This window comes from Podarcis raffonei, chromosome 6, assembly GCF_027172205.1.
Source record: "Podarcis raffonei isolate rPodRaf1 chromosome 6, rPodRaf1.pri, whole genome shotgun sequence".
Taxonomy (NCBI): domain Eukaryota; kingdom Metazoa; phylum Chordata; class Lepidosauria; order Squamata; family Lacertidae; genus Podarcis; species Podarcis raffonei.
The window spans coordinates 44,603,958-44,617,136 of NC_070607.1; the positions used below are offsets into that span (position 1 = coordinate 44,603,958).

The 13,179-nt window shown below is 38.1% G+C and overlaps 1 protein-coding gene across 1 annotated transcript in view; it reads left to right on the forward strand.

Annotated features, from left to right (window-relative positions):
* FAF1 (Fas associated factor 1) overlaps positions 1-13,179 on the forward strand; it is a 166,214-nt gene that overhangs the window by 125,390 nt on the left and 27,645 nt on the right. Inside the window, exons 14-15 of the mRNA XM_053392478.1 lie at positions 4,227-4,363; positions 6,432-6,520. Coding sequence (XP_053248453.1) covers positions 4,227-4,363; positions 6,432-6,520 — 226 coding nt within the window. The remainder of the gene's footprint in view (positions 1-4,226; positions 4,364-6,431; positions 6,521-13,179) is intronic.

A 13,179-nucleotide genomic window follows, 5' to 3' on the forward strand; every position in this document is an offset into this window, starting at 1 on the left:
AAACATACTTAAAACATTTTAAAACCACTTAAAACTTTTTAAAACAATCACATAGCTTCACAGTTACTAATTTCAAGGTTGCCATGGCCAGTAGCTCATAGCCATCATATGCTTGGGTAAACAGGAATGTCTTTACATTTTGCCTGAAAGTCAATAATGAAGGAGACAACCGCACCTCACCAAGGAAGCTATTCTAAAAATGGGGAGCCACTACCAAAAAAGCCTTGTCACAGGTCAACACCAGCCAAGCAGAAGCCAGAAGTAGCACCAGCAACAAGGAACTCCAAATTGGGATTGTCGCTCATTACCACCACAATTGGTAAGCCGAGAACAAATCTTGGCTTCATGTTGAATCGAAATCAACTACAGTCCCTAGTTCAGATGTAACAGTAAGCCAGCAATTGTGGCTTGTTGCTCCTGCTTGCCATAGGGGAGAAGCAAAGCAGGAGTTTGGGTTACCATGGTGCACAGACTGGGCCAGAACGCTGTCAATTGAACGGCACAATTAGAGCAAAGTTATATCCAGTGCAGATTTTTTTTTGCCATTTGTCCTCTCTGTATCCTCAAGTTTGGAGCAGCTGGTCTTCTTGAGTAACTTTGCTTAAAGCGCAGCCCAAGGACATCTTCAACCTGACTGTCCTCTTCCAGGAGCATAGAGCTTACACAGTGCAAACTACCCTGAAAGTCTCTGCAGCTGCCAAACACCACCCACTAGTAACATCAGAGAGTCTCTGGCATCACAACCCTCTAGTTTCCATTCAGTGGTGGCAGCCTGATGATGCATTCAAATGATGATGCCGCATGCACTTCCATTACTCTGAAATATTTTTTTAATTTTACCCTTAATAAACAAATGTGTTCCGCGGCTTCCATCTTAAGTTTATATATTCTACTGAAATGAGAGCAGTGGAGATTCAAAGTTGGGTCTAATTTGTTTTCAGACTTTTAGCAGCTCTCAACAGCAAGCCTAGTTTTGACTTCCATTATTTGTCATTCTAGGTTTCTGAAGTGTAGATGTTGAGATTTTTCCCGCTGATAGGAAAACGAAGTGTCGTGATTCTGTTTTGGATTTTGATATCAAATGCTTCTCAGCCTGTGACATTTTAATGCCGCTTGTCTTTTCAAATAGATTTACCTTCTAATGCATGAGACAACAGGACTTTGCTCATCAGATAGTGCATACATTTCAAGATCAGTTGTTACCTAAAATATTATCATAAGGCATAAGAAAACACATGATTTAAGTTGCCTTTCATGAACATAATTAAGAATTAATAAGCCTGTACCAGTGGCTAGTCCTCAGAATTTCCACTGTTTTGCCTTTTGTGACCTGTGTTATTAAAAGTCCATTATTTTTACAGACTTTATTAAATTGGATCTTATTAAAGCATTCTATATTTGCATTTGGTCTTTCATAATTCATTATTATTATGACATTTACTTTTTACCATCAGATCTGAAAACATATCATAAGCTACCCTTTTCTCTTGAAAGAAATGCTAATTTCAAACAGTCCTCTAATGGAAGAGAAAAGCTTTATCAGTTTTTTCATTTATTCAGGATCGTGTTAAGAATACTAATGCCAGACTTCAGTATGCTAATGGATGAAGGCATTTTTTTGGCTAAAAGCTTAGAATTATTGTTTTAAGACTGCACTAGTAAGTATGAAAGTGAAGAAGGCTAGTACTATATCCAGAAGCATAACTCTTGAGTAAAAGTCATTGATTTTTATTGCTACTAATTGAACTTACAAATTTTATATTAAAATATTATCTCTAGGTATAAAGCAGTATATGTATTTCATAATTAAGTCCCCAACTTTTATTCTGTTGTTATTTATTTTTTCTAGATTTGTATTTTACTCTGAAGCTCTTAAGTTTAGTTGCTGATACCTAGTAAAGGGTACAATACACAATACTTGCAGATTTGTATAGTCATACTTCATTCACTTGGATGAAAAAATTAAGAGTGAAGTACAGCAAAAGTTAGGTTTGCTTAAGTTCTTTTGGGATGAGTTCAATTATCCATTCAATACAGTGTGACAGAGCCATGGTAATTTCAGAAGTGGTGTTTCTGTGAAGTGAGATGTCACAAATGATAGATTTCTGGTGCCATTCCATGTTGTTTTGAGCCCTAATGTTTTGGTGTGTTCATAGTTATCCACACAACTTCATGCAACAATACCAGCACACTGAACCTTTCAGGATGATACTGTATGTTATGTCTTGATGACAAATTCAGCATCTAAAGATTCAACTAAAAGGCATCATTACATTACTTTGAGCCTTGTAGTTTATTCCGGTGCATATGTAGCAGTTGTAACTGAGATACCAGTTACCTTGTATATGACCCAATCATATTTACAATGGCCGAGAAGTGAAAACCATTGAGTTCAATGGGGCTTACTTCCAAGTAAGTGTGAGTATATGACTGCAATCATAACTGCTTTCTATATTTTTCCTGCTCTTGGTAAACGGGTGGAGCTTGGTGCTGAAAACATGGTTAAATGTTTCGTGTTTGAAAATTAGAAACAGCATGCAGAATTCTAAGTAGATCTCTTTTTTTCTGCCTGAATAAGAGACTTATATTAAGGAAACTGATTCTAGCACTTCTGAAATCCCAGGAAGTGGTACTTCAGTCAGTTTCATTCATTTTTAGAAATTTCAACAAATGTCAGTGTTGAAATTCTGTTGGACTCTTGAAAGATTTGTTCAAAAATACTTCAGGAGATGCAGTGAAGCAGAGGTTACCCTCATATGGTGCCTTCTCTGTCGTAAAACCCCAGGTGTGGAACTCTCTCCCTGTAGGGATTAACTTGTCCCTCTTATTGTCAGTTTTCCAAAGCCAAATGACCATGCATTTTTTCCTCTGAGTCTTTGAGGTTAAATATTACCTGGCGTCCAACAGATATGTTGTTGCTACTGTATTGATAAAGTTTGTGATTGCAATTTGATGCAGTGTTTTTAGTGTCTTAATATGTACTGGGGGATATTTGAATTTTTGTTTGATTATTTTGTTAAACTCCATGAAAGGCTTCTGATCCCAATCCCAGATGTCCCGCTTTGGCTTCCAGGCTACCAAAAGACAGGAGGTTTTTTTTGTCCCACCCTGTGGCGTAAGTCAGTTGTCTCACACCAGAGCGCGGGACCCAAAAATGGAAGGAAAACTTCCCTAGACCCCACACATCATCACTTTTCTTCCTCCTTCCATTGCAGCACTTCCAGAAACCTTTCAAGACAATTATTGTAGGTAATAGTAAAATGGTGTGATGTGTATGCATTCTAAGTGCTTGCTCTAAATGTTCTAAGTGCTGTTAACAGCCATATGATTAGTGTTAATGGTCTGAAAGTTGAGAATTCAACCAGACATGAATGTGTGACAGAAGTCCATGCTTGCCTTGGCAGTGAATGAAAGGAGAATGTATTGTAGACATGCTTCCCCAGATGTTAAAGCATATGGAGATATATTATTGGAATAGAATTTATTCATATCATTTAGCACTTTCTCACCTCCCCCATTTTTCTCTTATTTGTTCTTTATTTTAGCAATGCCTTTGGAGCAGATAGACCCCATATTTATTAACCTGTTAACCACTTTAGTTGTGAATGCCAAGGCACACTGCCCCTGCTAAAAAGTTTGTTTTATCTGGCCTTGGGATTGCTGTAACAGGATAACCAAATTTCTCATTCCTCTTTGCATATTTGAGAGGCCCCAATTGTTTTATAAATTTGTGATAACAGAAAAATAAACTATAGATTTCATCATCAGGAGGCCTGTTAAAATATACTACAACCTTTGAGTTGGTTGTACTACAGAGCATCTGGTTCTACATCACATTGCAGGGTAGAACATGCTATTTAAACCTCGAAATGTCTTGGGCTGGCCTTGGTCTTTCTTTGGATTGTGACTAATTTCATTCTCTTCTGTTCAGGGAAAAAATAGTTTGCATTGGTGCATTCATTATTTTAAAATGTGGTATTCATTTTCTTCAGTATGAGAACCAACTTGCTGCAGGATGGAATTTGATAGCTCTGAATATGATAAATGGGAATGTTGACTTTGATAAATATTGATAAATGGCAATATTGACAATGATATGGTTACAAAGTGAACAAGCAGGACTTTTGAAACTCGCTAATTTAGTCCAAATCTAATAACCTTTCTTTTATAAAGTGGACATTGCTTTACAAAATTTTCATCCCCCTTTAAATGTTTCTGTTTTCCAGGTTTCTAACGATGTGCACAAGACACTTTGGTAGCGTTGTAGCTCAAACTATTCGAACTCAGAAAACAGATCAGTTTCCACTTTTCCTGATTATTATGGGGAAACGATCATCGAATGAGGTGCTGAATGTAATACAAGGTACCGTTTCTTGGTTCTATTGGGCATATGTTCCTTCTTGAAACTTTCAAGTTAATTTGCCGCCAGTCCTCTCTAGAATAGGGGGACGCGGGTGGTGCTGTGGGTAAAACCTCAGTGCCTAGGACTTGCCGATCGTCAGGTCGGCGGTTCGAATCCCCGCGGCGGGGTGCGCTCCCGTTGCTCGGTCCCAGCGCCTGGCAACCTAGCAGTTCGAAAGCACCCCCGGTTGCAAGTAGATAAATAGGGACTGCTTACTAGCGGGAAGGTAAACGGCGTTTCCGTGTGCTGCGCTGGCTCGCCAGATGCAGCTTGTCACGCTGGCCATGTGACCCAGAAGTGTCTGTGGACAGCGCTGGCCCCCGGCCTCTTAAGTGAGATGGGCGCACAACCCTAGAGTCGGACACGACTGGCCCGTACGGGCAGGGGTACCTTTACCTTTACCTTTTACCTCTCTAGAATATAGTTTATCTTCTTTAGTTCAGAAAGTACCTCTTAGTGAAATGTAAAATGCAGTGCCTTTATACTATACTCATTTGTATTTACTACGGCCAAAACTGATTTTCCTACTCTTTACATCTCTAATAATGAAGAGGAGTATAGTGTAAATAGTGTAAATAGTGACAAATGGCTTTTATTTTTCATGCTTACCAGCAAGTATACAAAAAAATGAAAACTGACAGACTTTGAATGATAAGCTTTCTGTAGCTAGAGTTTTAGAAACAGGAATTCGGGTTCGTTGTTAGAATAGATCCCCTTTCAGATTTCCAGCATTGAGGCTGATTTGAGTAAACATGCATAGGATTTTACTACAAAAGTACTCTCTAGTAAGTGTTCTTAGGATTAGAGCATTCTTGTGCATATCCACTCAGATATAAGCTCCCTTGTCTTCAATGGGATTTTTGTCCAGGTAAGTCTACATATAGGGTCTCAGTCTTAAAGACTTTGGGCAAGCTATCATGTCCCATTTTAGCCTGCCCTATAGCATTATTGTGAAAATTAAATGGGATGAAGAGATGTTATAACCAGGCCAGAGTCCTTTATGTTTTGAGTCATTGAATTCAGGTATCTTGCAACATTCTTAATTTGGAACTCTTGAAATATTGAAATATTGTTGATTTCAAGTTGAGATTTCCATAACTGAAGGAGTCTGCCTGCATGCATTTGAAAGCAAAAGAAGGGTCCAAATCTAACCAAAGCTGTGGCAGTCTGATGTTTTATCATATAAAAAGTTCCTCTCTGTACTCTTGGCATTGCTTTTCCAAGTTTAAATTTAGTGTGTATGTTGTCCAAGACATCCTGATTTCTGAAAGGTCGACATTTGAAATTCAAAATTTCACAATGCCAAATGCAGCCAGTATTGCTGTGGAGAGCAAGCAAAATCTCACTTGGAAAATAATGGAAAGAAGTGAAGCTACCATCTTCTTGCAGGTCAGCCCACCTTGCATTGGAGAATAGAGAATTGCTGTTGCCACCCAGGAATGAAAACCTGACAGGTCCATAGAATGGATTTTAACAATATTTGGACTAATGTGAAAGGAAGGGTAGGATTTCAAGGGACAACAGGATATATATATATATACTGCTATTTGAGATGCAGTATAAAAGTCTGGAAGAATTTGGATACAATTGAAACTACTCTGTGGAAAGCGTTTTGCGCTAATGCCCTCAAATTCTTCTTTGAAGCTACCCCAAATTTTACATTTCAGTTTGACAATATTTTTTAAAACATGCTACTTTCAGCTACCTGAAAGAAATAAAAAAACCCCCTCTCTTCCTGTTTAGTGATCCTATTTTCACCTACAGGAAAATATAACAGAAAGCATCATCAATCAGTTCAGAATAAATACTTTTGTCTATGCTTGTGCTTACATTTTATTGGAAAAATTAGAAACTTGTGGGGGGCAGCTCACCGATAAACAGAAAATGATCTAAGAATCTCATCTCATATTCTTATTATGACTTATAAAAACCCCTGCTAGGTATTCCTTTTGGATTAATTCTAGAATGACTTTCTGGTTTTTTAATAACTTTAATAATATGAAGTTCAGCTATCTTTCTTTGTTGCTAGGTAACACAACAGTGGATGAGCTAATGATGAGGCTGATGGCTGCAATGGAGATCTTCGGTGCTCAGCAGCAGGAAGACATAAAAGATGAGGTGAGAGCTGGACATCACTCCAGACATCTGGTGAATTTCGAGTAAAGGCCTTTCCAGACAATTAAAAAATATTGGATTCTATTCATAGCACTAGATCTGTTCGGCCCCCAATTCAGCACCAATTGAACATTGTACGACCGGATGCTAAGGAAAACAAGGTTCCTGTGGCTTTAATAGTTGGGCAAAGAGGAAGTTTTTGCAGGTTTTTACTGCACAAGTAAGAGAAGTTCCACCTAATGAGCTCTCTTGTACAACTGGACATGGCTACTGTCCTTTTCATCAAGTCACGCTAATACCAGGATGCGCTAACACAGGTGTGGGAAACCGTTGGCCCTCTAGATGTTGCTGAACTAAAGCCCCCATCATCCATGGCCATTGGCCATGCTTGATAGAGCTGATGGAAGTTGCAGTTCAGCAACATTTGAAGGTTCTCCACCCCTGCATGTAATGGACAGGGTCGGGCAGCCATCACCTGTAGCGTTCTAAAAGAAGTCAGAGCAGAAGTGAGCGTCAGTGCTAAAAATGAATATATAGCTTTTAAGTAAGTAAAATAAACAGCTAAGGTTCATTATATGACACAATATGTTACAGAGGGATGGGAGCTTTGACAGGTGTTTGCTTTATTTGAAATGGGAAAGATGAACAGGGATAGCTGAACATTTGATACTGAAATGCTACAACAATGAACTGGTAAGAGGTGCTCATAGAACACAAAATAAAAATTTAATGGATTGGAGAGAGGGGAGGATCCTAGTATCATAGTCCAATAGACACCTGTGACTCTTAGAAATTTCATAGCATTTGCAAAAGCAATCTAATGGCTAAATATTGTCTTTGAGTACTGGGGGAAATTATCTCTTGAGGAAATCATCTGAATGTGGGGGGGGGGGAATTATTGCACCTGGAAAGGCACAAGTGTTGAACGGCAAATTTAAAAACTGTTATTTACTGTTCATACTGGTTTTCGTAATGTTGATTAAAAAAGAAAGTGTGTCACTGGTTAGCTAAAAAATAAGATGGAAATTGTAAATAATAAAGTTGGTAGCCTGAAACATATCACATCACAGTAATGTAATAGAAATAATGGAAATGTTATAGAACAAAATATTTTGGTTGTAGCAGAAGTCCATCTCATGTTTTTAATCGACCTTTCACATGTTCAAAGCAGCTTATTATATGGGGAGATTATTCTCATCATTTCTTTCTTACTAGGAATTTGGCTTCACTCTACTAAAAACTTACCACTTCTTTCATTCCTTACCCTCATGATTAAAAAATAGGAAAACAATCATACTTTAGTACTCTAGCAAAGGTACCTTTCAGTATATAATAATAAAAATATACATTACCGTAGAGGTCTCTTTCATTCAAACTAAATGAGCAAGTGGAAGTATAAAGTTTTCCAGAACTGTCACAGTGTTTCAGTTTTACAAAAAAAAGTAGACACAAGACAGGTATACAGTAATGAGACATTTATCTGTTACTCTGTAAATTGGGAGTGACATTTGCGAGTAATGAAGTACTTAGTTAGGAATTTGTAATAATAGGTGTGTTGCCATTCAAGATTATTGTTATCCTGGTTGTAGAGACATTGATTGACAATAATGCACTAAATACATTTTTCAGCCATTTAAGTCTTGTTTCTCATTAGTACAAGATTTACTGATTATTTTTTGTAATATTATGAATGTATGTCATCTGCATTTCTATCTACCATATCCATTTCCTCTCTCTACTCTAATTCCTTTCTATTCTTGATAGAATTTTTAGTTATGAGGATTGCATAAATTTATGAAATTTATTGCATAGTATTGTTGAATCTTCATTGCATTATAACAGAAGGTAACCATGAGATGATATATTATTTTTAAAATAAACTTTCATGGAAACGTTTCAGGTCTCAAATGATAGGGCTGTTTAGTATGCAAAAGAGGGCCGAGGTACCCTTGCACTCCCAGAAGGGCTTCTGAGCCAACAGATGCCTCCATTAATGGAAGAAAGGAGGAGGAGCTGCAGCCCTACAGTGCCCCCTGTAAATTGGCTTCAGAGTTTAGAGACCTTCCAGCCCAAAGTGAAAGGTAGCCCAGGGAGCTCTCAGAGGAAGGGCGAATTTGCAATAATTGTCTCTCTCATCATCACTTAGCAGAGGTGCCCTGTGAATCAAAAGCTTTTCTGTGATCACAAGGGCAACATCTAGATTCCACTCTATATTGTTGTGCAGATTTAAAAATCATAGTTGCCATGTTTTTAAGTTGCTGCCTAATTGTACCTGCCTAATGGATGGCTTGTGAAGATATGTATGGCCTACTCCACTGCCCCATTCTATGTTACCTTCTGGTTGTTAGGGGTGACTAGGGGTACCATTTCAAACACTGGTTTTATTCTAACAGGCTCTGATTTTCTCTCAATAAGGTCTATTTTCTATGTTAAGCAAACCCATGTTGTAGGCAGACTCTGGTGCTATAGCCTCTCTCTGGAGTATTTCTGAGAGTAATAAGTCTCCTTCCCTGACCTGCAGTTAGTGAGAACAGGTAGAGTAGCACTAGCACTGCCACTGTCTGTACAATAGGAATGCTAGTTATTTACTGATTGGGGCAGGGGCGGGGAGGCTACCGTGTGCCATGTGCTGCTGATTGGGCAGCTCAAATTGGATTGGCTGAGGTATCGTTATAGCCTTGTTCCCTTTCCTTTCAGCTACCAAGATAGCGTTGTGCACATGTCAAGCCAAATGCAGTCTTCAGCTGTGGTTTCCAGCTGCTTGTCAGCAGCAGCACCGGCACAATGGTCTTACAGTCCCAGGCAGGCAATATAAACAGGCAGATTATTGGGTTTTTGGTCAACCACCAAACATGGCCGATATAGGCTGTGTTGGTTTATTGACTCACATGTTGGTTTCAAACACCAGGAAGCATAAGATGGCTTCTCACTTTCAGAGAAGTAGCAAAAAATAATTGTGCCAGTAATTCATGTGTTTCTGCATCTCTCTTGTGGGTTTTTTTTCCAGGGGAGAACATGCATGCACCTTTCTCCCTTTTCACATATCCTGGAAGTACAAAAAACAGAAGTGAATGGTTTTCTTTGGAAAGGCAAAATAGTTAACTTAACATAAACATAGTGTCTGCAATTCATTTCAAACCTGTAAGAACATTTGAGGAATAAAACCAGCTTTATTCCTCAGTGTCTTTAAGAGAAATGCAATTCACTAGATAAAATAATGTGCTAAACAGGTAGTGAAGTAATCCATATATTATGTACTTAGCAAGAGGCGTTGGCATGTGAAAAAAAATATTGTTTTTTCGTGGTTTGCTAGCTAACATGTAACTCTTTTTTATAAGCCTTGTTCCTGACAACTTCTGTTTAAACAGCAACTCCTTTTTCTAGTGAAGATCTTAATGCATTTACATGAACATTCTTTCAAAATGTGACAATAGCAAGCAGGATACAGATTCCGGTTTCTGTTACTGTTTTCCTAGTAACAACTGTAAGCCATCATAAACCACAAAAAGATAAACAGAAAGTTCTTCCGAGGTTTTTCGCTGTTATTTTTTTCTAAGTCAACATGTATTTTTTTTGTACATGGAGGCACAAAAGAATGGTTCTGTATGTTCAAAGAATATATATTCCAGCTAGGGTGGGGGGAATCGACAATGACCCAGTATGAAAATTTGGAACGTTACCCTTTTCATATATTTATATGCTTAGAAGTCTTCAAATCATGAATAACAATGTGACACACTTTTGCATAGCATTTAACACAGTATCCTTTGCTAGGTGTCATAATGTGGAGCTGGGTTTTTCAGTTAATTGTAGATAGAGGATAGAACTCTTCTAGTATCACTGAGGCTAACTGAAGAAGAAGAAAAGTAAGACAAAACTGAGACACTGCACAGTTTTAGCAAACATGTAGATAGAGGCCTAAAATTCAGGTAACTTAAGTACTTTAGGGAGTGGTGGGTATTTTTCAATCCCACAAGAGTGGCTTCCCATAATTTCTGAGTAAGGTAACAGAGCTAGCACCACTTCCAATGCCCTGCCAGCTCACTCCAGCCTGAGTGGGAAGTAGGGGTGGGGATTCTACCTTTCTTGGTGGGGCTGCTTTCCTTCATTTACTCCCTTGTCATTGTGTTCAGTGAGAAGCAATTAGCCATGTCGGCTCTCGGAACAGTGTAGTTGAGGGCTTCTTATGGGCACGTTGGGAATTCAAGAGATCTTGAGGTCTTACAGATCCTTAGCTGCCCTTGTTTCACTACCTCCACCAGCAAAACACAACCAGTGGGACATCTGCACTGACAGACCTTTCTGTGGGTGTACCAGGGATCTTCTAGCAGCATGAGTGCCATCATACCAGTGGGCTTTCCTTCTCTGATGGAATGGGACTCTGAATCCAGAGGTCCACAGCTGGTCTCCTACTGGCTTTAGGATTACACCCTAAATGCCTGTGGACTAAATTGTAATATATTACCATAATTAACTGGCAATGTTATCCAGCTTTGGAAAAAAGTGAGACAGAGAAAGTGGCTGTTTCTATCCAGAGGAAGTCCAATTTTAATTGAGAAATATAATTTCCTTCAGTCTCATATTGTTACTGGAGACCTAGCTGGGAGCTCCAAGAGAAATGGCAGTAATTTATTAAGCCTTTTGTGTTTGAGGAGTGTACAGTGTTAAAAAGACACGTCCACAGTTTCATTGTTTACATTTGGCTTTTAACTTGACTGTTGAGTGATGATTCTAGCATTGCATGATAGGCAAGAATAGAGCCTGAATTTGTCACATATGAAACTAATGAGAAGAGATTTGTGATTAAATAATGGTATTACAATTCAACACACCTGTTTTGAGCCTCCTCCTTATGCATTTTTTCCTCTCTTGCCTGAGGAGGAGACTTCTCAATGGATTACAGTAACACTTTTTGACAAGCTTATACAGGGTGGAGTTCCTATGTACTGACAGAACCCATTTGATGATACCTCGATAATGCATTCTTTTTATTTCTGCTGTCAAAATTTATTACTGTAAAAGCATTGACTGTTACACAGCTGGTCTGACTTGTCCACATTTTTAAGTTAAGTAACAGTAGGCCTAACATAATGTTTATTTTTCTTGTTATGCAACATTTAACCCTCGTTGCTTTAGGATAAGATTCATGGTAGATATATATTGTTCTACAATTGCTTGAAAAAACTTCCTTTATTTGCAAATCCCACTTGAAAATGTCTATTCACTTTGACTTCCCATCAGCTGGTTTTTCAATCTTCTTCCTGAAAAACATAGTGTGTGTTTCTTTTATTTAAAAAAACCACCTGTAGAAATAAGAGCAACACTGATAAAGGCATGGAGAACTATTCAGGTTCATGGAGAGGAAAAACTTTTTAAATGTTTTTATGTTTATTTATCTGGAAATAGGTGGACTGTCAGCTAAGCTTTCAGATTGTGTGATCAGCCATCAGCCCATCTTCCTTTCCTGTGAACTTAAATTGAGTAGCTTTATTGTTAAAGGCACAGGAACAGAGAGCAAGCATTTAACAGTGGCCTGGGATACAAAAATTAAGAAGTTGAAAGTTTATGGTGTCACTTTATGTACAAGTCACAAAAAGTGTTGTTTCACAGATTTTTGCATGCCACCCTGATGTTAAGGCATAGAATCAAGACCAGTAACAAAAAACAAAAAAAGGCAAACTGCACAAAAAGTACCTCAAATTAGCTTATTGAAGCAAGTCAGCCATTTGGGGACAAAGCAAATTGTGATGGGTTTTTAAGAAATATTTCCAAAAAGTAATAGCAAGCAGGGCTTTTTTTTTTTAAGCTGGAACTCGCTGGAACTCAGTTCCAGCACCTCTCAGGTGGGAACCATTGCCATTATAAGAGAATGAGATGTGAGAACAGCATTATAAGAGAATGTGAGAACAGCAGTAAAAGTTAGGCTTTATTTGGGCAGCTTTTATATCATTTATAAAACAACAACCCACACACTCTGTATATATATATCCATAGATTTTCCTGTGTTAAGCTATAAAATGTACAAGTCTGTCATCTTTGGAGGATCAGGTTAATGTTTTCTATTATGTTGTTTTGTTTAGACAAGCAGGGTGTTTTTTCTTTCACACTCCCATGATTAGCTGCAGGCAGTAATAGTTTTAACTTCAGGTGTGGCTCAATAAAATGTTTGAAATAGATACTCATCCTTTGCAAACAGAGAATATGTAGGGTGGGTTCTTTGGTTTCTAGTGCCTTATGTGAACACATAGATTGTTGAATTTCAGGGTATAATGGGCTGTGTGTTGCTCTGAGATAACTTAGCATTTAATTGGGTCAGATATTAATTGAGACTCAAACTCCTCCTTGAGGATGCAGAAAGACAAGCTAGAAAGATAGTGTAGAATTTGAGTTTCTAAAACTTAGATTTTGTTTCCTTTTCACAAGAAAGATATTTCCCAAGTTGAGAAGCAATTTAAATCTGACCATTTAGTTCAATAGGACATAGTTGTGACTATCCTTGCTGGATAATGAACAAGTACTTGATGGAACTTTACTCAGTCCTGACTTTTTTCAGCATTTTAGTGAAGATGAGGAGAAAATGCCCCACCCAAAGATTGAATGAATCTTGGGAGAGTAAAACTTCAGAACTTTCAAGTGGGAGTAGCCTTATGTTTGAAGCGGAT